At 43.3% G+C, this 7,086-nt stretch overlaps 2 protein-coding genes across 2 annotated transcripts; one reads left to right on the top strand and one right to left on the bottom strand.

Annotated features, from left to right (window-relative positions):
* The first annotated feature begins 2,492 nt into the window (after positions 1-2,492).
* Positions 2,493-4,723, top strand: LOC103395610 (heart- and neural crest derivatives-expressed protein 1). The gene is made up of 2 exons (XM_008333369.2): positions 2,493-3,328; positions 4,454-4,723. The coding sequence occupies exons 1-2, from the start codon at positions 2,795-2,797 to the stop codon at positions 4,547-4,549; spliced, it is 630 nt and encodes a 209-aa protein (XP_008331591.1). The 5' UTR covers positions 2,493-2,794; the 3' UTR covers positions 4,550-4,723.
* Positions 4,724-5,913: 1,190 nt separating this feature from the next.
* On the bottom strand, positions 5,914-7,083 carry ponzr2 (plac8 onzin related protein 2). Its single transcript, XM_008333368.1, has 3 exons — positions 6,978-7,083; positions 6,719-6,873; positions 5,914-6,114 (listed from the first exon to the last, which is right to left on the bottom strand). The coding sequence occupies exons 1-3, from the start codon at positions 7,081-7,083 to the stop codon at positions 5,992-5,994; spliced, it is 384 nt and encodes a 127-aa protein (XP_008331590.1). The 3' UTR covers positions 5,914-5,991.
* Positions 7,084-7,086: the final 3 nt, after the last annotated feature.

The following is a 7,086-nucleotide window of genomic DNA, read 5'->3' as shown; positions in this document are numbered from 1 at the left end:
GGGAGGGGGGGGGGGGGGGGGGGGGGGAGAGGAGGAGGGAGAGGAGGGGGAGGGAGTGAATGTCAGTGTGAAAGTCTGTTGGACCTCAACAGGTGTAACATGACATCATTACACTATAAAACACACACACACACACACACCTACGTGTGTGTGTTTTTAGAAAAAAATTAGAAATGAGAAAAAAAGAGTTATTCAAAGACAACAACAACAACAACAACAACAACAAACATATATATGTACAGATGATATCGTTAATATCGTATTATAAAAGTGATAATGACATCACTGTGACATCGCAGTGTTTTTATCAAGTATCATGATTTTACATAACCCTTAGTTACTTTAAATACTCTAAAGTAACGACTTTAGAGTATTTAAAGTCGTTACTTTAAATACTCTAAAGTAACGACTTTAGAGTATTTAAAGTCGTTACTTTAAATACTCTAAAGTAACGACTTTAGAGTATTTAAAGTCGTTACTTTAAATACTCTAAAGTAACGACTTTAAGGCCGTTGATGACGTCAGTACGAAGAGTTCATCATTAAATCACAGATGAACCGTTCCAGTCGGTTAACGACTCGTACCGTGACTCAGTGATGTATGATCTACGTCGTTAGTACCAGGATCAGTACTAGTGCTGACGGTACCGAGAACTGGACTCACCGTCAGTCAAGTTTACGAATCTGAAAACCGCAGCGTATGAAAAAATAAATTGAATCAAATCAAATCAACTGAATCGATCAACATTTAAACCGATGTTGTGACTCGGTGATGAACTCGGTGTTTAACTCGGTGTTTAACTCGGTGATGAACTCGTTGATTAACTCGTTGATTAGCTCGGTGATTAACTCGGTGATTAACTCGGTGTTTAACTCGGTGATTAACTCTGTGTTTAACGTGGTGATTAACTCGGTGTTTAACTCGTTGATTAACTCGTTGATTAACTCGGTGATTAACTCGGTGTTTAACTTGGTGATTAACTCGGTGTTTAACTTGGTGTTTAACTCGGTGATTAACTCTGTGATTAACTCGGTGATTAACTCTGTGATTAACTCGGTGATTAACTCGGTGTTTAACTTGGTGTTTAACTCGGTGATTAACTCGGTGTTTAACTCGGTGTTTAACTCGGTGATTAACTCGGTGTTTAACTCGTTGATTAACTCGTTGATTAACTCGGTGCTTAACTCGGTGATTAACTCGGTGTTTAACTTGGTGATTAACTCGGTGTTTAACTTGGTGTTTAACTCGGTGATTAACTCTGTGTTTAACGTGGTGATTAACTCGGTGTTTAACTTGGTGATTAACTCGGTGATTAACTCTGTGTTTAACTCGGTGTTTAACTCGGTGATTAACTCTGTGATTAACTCGGTGATTAACTCGGTGTTTAACTTGGTGTTTAACTCGGTGATTAACTCTGTGTTTAACGTGGTGATTAACTCGGTGTTTAACTTGGTGTTTAACTCGGTGATTAACTCTGTGTTTAACTCGGTGTTTAACTCGGTGATTAACTCGGTGTTTAACTTGGTGATTAACTCGGTGTTTAACTTGGTGATTAACTCGGTGTTTAACTTGGTGATTAACTCGGTGTTTAACTCGGTGATTAACTCTGTGTTTAACGTGGTGATTAACTCGGTGTTTAACTTGGTGATTAACTCGGTGTTTAACTCGTTGATTAACTCGTTGATTAACTCGGTGATTAACTCGGTGATTAACTCGGTGATTAACTCGGTGTTTAACTCGGTGAATCACACAAACCTGACTTTTTCAGACACTGTGTGTTTGTGAGATGACGTCACTCCTGACGTAAAAATATAGAAGAAAAGTAACAGAGTAAAAACAGTAACAGCAGCAAACAAAAGACAGAACACACACACACACACACACGTATACATATGTTTGTGTAGTATTGTTGTGTGTGTTTGATGTTGTAGAAGTTTAGATCAAAGACTGAATAAAAATCAAAACAAACTTCCTGACACACACACACACACACGTATACATATGTTTGTGTAGTATTGTTGTGTGTGTTTGATGTTGTAGAAAATTATATAAAAAAAACAAAAAAAAAAAAAAAAACCCCCTCACACACACACACACACGTATACATATGTTTGTGTAGTATTGTTGTGTGTGTTTGATGTTGTAGAAAATTATATAAAAAAAACAAAAAAAAAAAAAAAAAACCCCCTCACACACACACACACACGTATACATATGTTTGTGTAGTATTGTTGTGTGTGTTTGATGTTGTAGAAGTTTAGATCAAAGACTGAATAAAAATCAAAACAAACTCCCAGACACACACACACACACATGTGCGCCCCTCTCTCTCTCTCTCTCCTCCCCCTAATTCCTCCTTATTTATTGGCTGCCTCCTCCCCCCCCCCCCCCTCCCCCCCCCCCCCGTCCTCCTTCTCCTCCTGCTCCTCCTGCTCCTCCTGCTCCTCCTGCTCCTCCTGCTCCTCCTGCTCCCCTGGTCCAGACCATATAAACCTGCAGGCCCGGACACCCGCACCTCCGCTCCTGCAGCTCCGACGTCTCCGGCGGCAGGATGAGGCCAGCGGCTCAGGTTCTCCTCTTCCTCCTCCTCCTCCTCCTCCTCTTCCTCCTGGTTGTCGTCCACAGGAGCGCCTAACAGTTGTTCTCCCACCTCCTCCTCCTCCTCCTCCGACCTCCTCTGGCTCCGGGTGTTCGTTCATGGATTTCTTTATTCCTGGATGAGTCCAGATTTTTCCTCCTCTGCTGTGGATCGTCAGTCGGACCGAGGTCCAGGGACGTCACGGACCCGCTCAGCATGAACCTGATCGGGGGCTATCACCACCACCACCACCACCACCACCTCATGCACGAGCCCTTCCCCTTCGTCCAGCGGTGCCACCAGGACGGGCCTTACTTCCAGAGCTGGGTGTTGAACCGCGGAGAGGTCCCGCCGGACCTCCACGTCCAAGCCGCCGCCGCCGCCTCTTACCCGGGAGTGGAGCTGCACGGAGCCGCTGTCGGTGGAGCCGGGGCCGCGCACGACCCGCGGCTGGAGGGACTCCAGGCTACGGGCTGCGGGGGTATGTTGACCGGCAAGAGAAGAGCCACCGGGCCGAAGAAGGAGCGCCGCCGGACGGAGAGCATCAACAGCGCGTTCGCGGAGCTGCGGGAGTGCATCCCCAACGTGCCCGCCGACACCAAACTGTCCAAAATCAAGACGCTCCGCCTGGCGACCAGTTACATCTCCTACCTGATGGACGTGTTGGCCAAAGACTCCGGGGAGACGGAGGGCTTCAAGGCCGAGATCAAAAAGTTCGAAAACCGGGACCTGAAGAGGAAACGAGAACCGGTGAGTGGAGGAAAAAAAATATTTTAATGCATTAAAATAATTCCAAACTTGAAATGAAAAATAATTCAAAAGAATGAAAATAAAAAATATAATAAAATCAAAGAAAATAGAAAATCAAATCAAAGTATAATATTAAATAAAATCCAAATATGATTCAAACAAAATTGAAATACAATTAAAATAGAAGCGAAACCAAATCCGAATAAAATGGAATTAATTTAGAAACGAAACGGATTTTAACCCGTGACATTCTGTGTGTTTTTCGTTTTAAATGTGTATCGTATTTATTTCGTTATTCGTTAAAGATCGATTAAGAACTGGAACTAATAAAATACAAATCACTTCATAAAAACAATCGCCAGAAAATTGTGAATTCGCTTTAAAAGAAAAAATGAATTTATTTTCCCTCTTAAGTCGATGTGGAGACGGTTTTTCACTGGATCGCGGTTTCAGTTTATTTAAAAAAGACGGTCGTTTAAAATAAAAAAAAAAAAAAATTCAAATAACAGTCCGAACATGAAAACCAATGACGTCAAGTTATTAACGAGCGTTTCCGGTTTTTAATTTGATTAATGAATATTTGGATCAGTTGTTGCCGTTTGATGATGACGTAACGGCCGTCTGTGAAATACCACGTTCCTGTAAAACAGTTCCTGTGGAAACACGGAACCGAAATCTGCAGGAAAATCTCGGATTTCACACACACACACACACACACACACACACACACCGTGTTTTTGTCCTCGTGTTTTTTTTTGTTCATTCAATTATTTTAATTTATTCAAAGATTTAAAAACTTTTTGTGCGTGACGTCAAAATAATTTTTAATTCTATTTTAAAAGAGTTTTTGTTTTGGAGAAAAACAACAAACAACAAGATTAAAGTGTGAATTCACTTCAGAGTTTGTTTGATTTATGATAAAAGAAAAGATGAAAAAACGGACAACAAATAAATAAATAAACTCAAAATAATCAACAAAAAACTCATAAAACATTTATCAAATATTATTATTATATTATATTATATTATATTATATTATATTATATTATATTATATTATATTATATTATATTATATTATATAATTATATGAATGTGTGTGTGTGTGTGTGTGTGTGTGTGAACAGAGTGAAGGTCAGCAGGACTCTCTAGGAGCTGAGAAGAAGGTCAAAGGTCGGACCGGGTGGCCTCAACAAGTCTGGGCTCTGGAGCTCAACCAGTGACCCTCCATCCAACCCTCCATCCAACCCTCCATCCAACCGTTTATTTATCCTTCCTCCTGGCCTCTGTGGGCCGCGGCCCTCCTCAGTGACCGCTCCCCGCCGTCGCTCGTCCATCCATCCATCCATCATCCATCCATCCATCCATCCATCCAACCGTCCGTCATTCTTTCTGATGAGAACACACACACACACACACACACACACACACCCTGTCCATTATTCTAAGGTCTTTGACGGAAAATGTTCCTCTTAAAACGCCGTGACGTCACATTTGAAGTGTCATAAAAATGTTGTTAATAAAAGGCCGTCATTTTAGTCGAATATGATCGAAAAAAAAATATTTATCGTCGTCAATCCTACCGTTCTACGGGCGTGACGTCACCGTCTCCACGAACTCAGTGACCGTCACGTGTTGTCGTGTTGAGTTTTGGTCTGACCGAACAGAATTATGGGATCGAACTGATCATTGAAATCGTTAACAACAGCGAATCAACGACGACGAACACTGAAGGAATGACACGAGTGGCTGTTAAAGGAGAAAGGAAATGACGTCACCACCCCTTTTCTCTTCGTCACTGTTTTTCTTCGAATGACTTTGTGTTAAATATAAAACAAATAATTTTATTGTAAAGATGAACGTGATGACGACGAACTGAATCTACCTCAGAACTGATGACGTCACTGATCGTCTGCGGTAGTGACGATCACCACACAGAAGATAAAACATAATTTAAAAACTGAGTTTTGTTTTGAGCGTGTGTCACGTGGACGGAAGTGAGGTGTGATAATAGAAATAGTTCATTAATAAAAGAACCAGACGGTGGCGCTGGAACAACGAGCTGCTTTTTTCTTTTCCCTTTCATTTTGAATTCTTTCTGATCAAGTCAGGATTCTTTGTTTCCAGAATTCACCTGAACCAGAATCTGACGTTTGAGCTCGACCTCTGACTTCTGACCCCTGACCCCTGACCTCAGCCAAACATTTCTTTCCAGAAAGTTTTTTTATTGTTATTAAAAACGTCTTTTATTTTCCTGATTGTTTTCACCTCCTCAGACGTCACTGAGGTCCCGCTGTTTACAGCAGCGCCTCCTTCAGCACCTCCTCAGAAGGACAGTCGACACTGCCACCTAGTGGAGCTTTAGGACCCAGTAGCTTCAGAGACTTCCGTCTTCGGCCTTTAGCTGTTAGCAGCTAAGCTAACGAACGACGAGCCTCCACATTAACGCCATCATTTTTGCCCGTAAATAAAAGGTCAAAGGTCGAACCTATTTCAAATCTGTGTTTGATTTGACGTGACGCGTTTACGTCCGTCCGTTAATAATCCCACCAGCACACCTGACGGTGAAGCACAAAAAAGTAACACATTTGAACACAACACCAGGGGGCGTTTATTCTCCTGCAGTCTTGGTGTCTGCGGTTTTCAACTCTGAGTGACGATGACGTCACGTTCTCTTGGTGCTGACCAGCTTCACCTGGATCTTCCTCCTCTTCATCTCTCTGGACATCTGACACCAGCTGCAGGAGGTGCAGAAGGAGGCGTAGATACAGTCTCCACAGATGCTGCCCTGGGGGGGGGGGAGGACAGAGACGTGTCAGCTGAAGGTCAAGGAGCGGCTGTGATTGGCTACGCCTCACCTGTGACGCGTGATGACATCATCGACTAGTCATCTCAGCGTTTAATATTAAAACGTCAGCGTGAGTCGTACACACCATGTGTTTAATGAATGAATGTGTTTCAGCTGTGACGTCACAGACTCATCAACAGACGGCCACGCCCTCTATGTTGATTACTGACTGACTGATTAACTCAGACTTAAGGACTTAAGGTTGGAGTCAGCGTCACGGTCTGGTGGTCTTCACTCTGAGTTAGAACTGCGACCCCTGGTGGACAGGTCTTTCGGTGCAGCTAAATGGAGTTTGGGTTCAAAAAGCCCGTGTTCAAAAGGTATTTGATATTATTGGTGTTTGTCACTTGTTGTCAGTTACCATGACAACAAGGGGCGATTACAATTACAGCGTTAACAGACGCTTTTATCTAAGGAGGATTAACATTCCTCTGGGAATCGAACCCAGGACTGTGGAACCACCGCTGACGTGGACATACAGACTGCTGTGACGTCACTAGGCTGTAGTTGGGCGGGGTTTTAGATTCCTTAAACTGTATCTTACACTGATGCCGTAGCGGTGACGCATGGACACTCTCATGGCAAAGGTGATTGGCGGGACCATGCCAAATATGTCCAGCAGGGGGAGACACAGGCCTTCTCCATAGGAGTCGGTGATTTTACAGGCGAAGCACGGACAACACCAGAAGGCAAAACAACCTGAATCACAGTGAAAACCAGGTGAAACAACCATCTGGTCAGAGAGACCGTCGGTCTACAGACCTCAGGCCGAGGGCAGTCTGGACACAGACACAGACACTTACACTCAGGGACGTCCTGACAACAGTCACAGATCCTGGAGCCCCACTGGTCCGAGTCCTGCAGGACCATCACCGGCTCCGGCTGTTTGATGACCATGGTGTTGGACATGAT

Source organism: Cynoglossus semilaevis, chromosome 19 (assembly GCF_000523025.1).
Source record: "Cynoglossus semilaevis isolate Cse_v1.0 chromosome 19, Cse_v1.0, whole genome shotgun sequence".
Lineage (NCBI taxonomy): Eukaryota > Metazoa > Chordata > Actinopteri > Pleuronectiformes > Cynoglossidae > Cynoglossus > Cynoglossus semilaevis.
The sequence above is the reverse complement of the archived record's forward strand: the minus strand, read 5'-3'. Positions and strand labels throughout refer to the sequence as shown.

Coding starts and splice junctions, on each gene's coding strand:
- LOC103395610 (XM_008333369.2), top strand. CDS start 2,795: ATGAACCTGATCGGGGGCTATCACCACCACCACCACCACCACCACCTC. Junction 3,329..4,453: donor TGAAGAGGAAACGAGAACCG/GTGAGTGGAGGA, acceptor GTGTGTGAACAG/AGTGAAGGTCAGCAGGACTC.
- ponzr2 (XM_008333368.1), bottom strand. CDS start 7,083: ATGTCCAACACCATGGTCATCAAACAGCCGGAGCCGGTGATGGTCCTG. Junction 6,874..6,977: donor TTGTCAGGACGTCCCTGAGT/GTAAGTGTCTGT, acceptor ACTGTGATTCAG/GTTGTTTTGCCTTCTGGTGT. Junction 6,115..6,718: donor GTCACCGCTACGGCATCAGT/GTAAGATACAGT, acceptor CCCCCCCCCCAG/GGCAGCATCTGTGGAGACTG.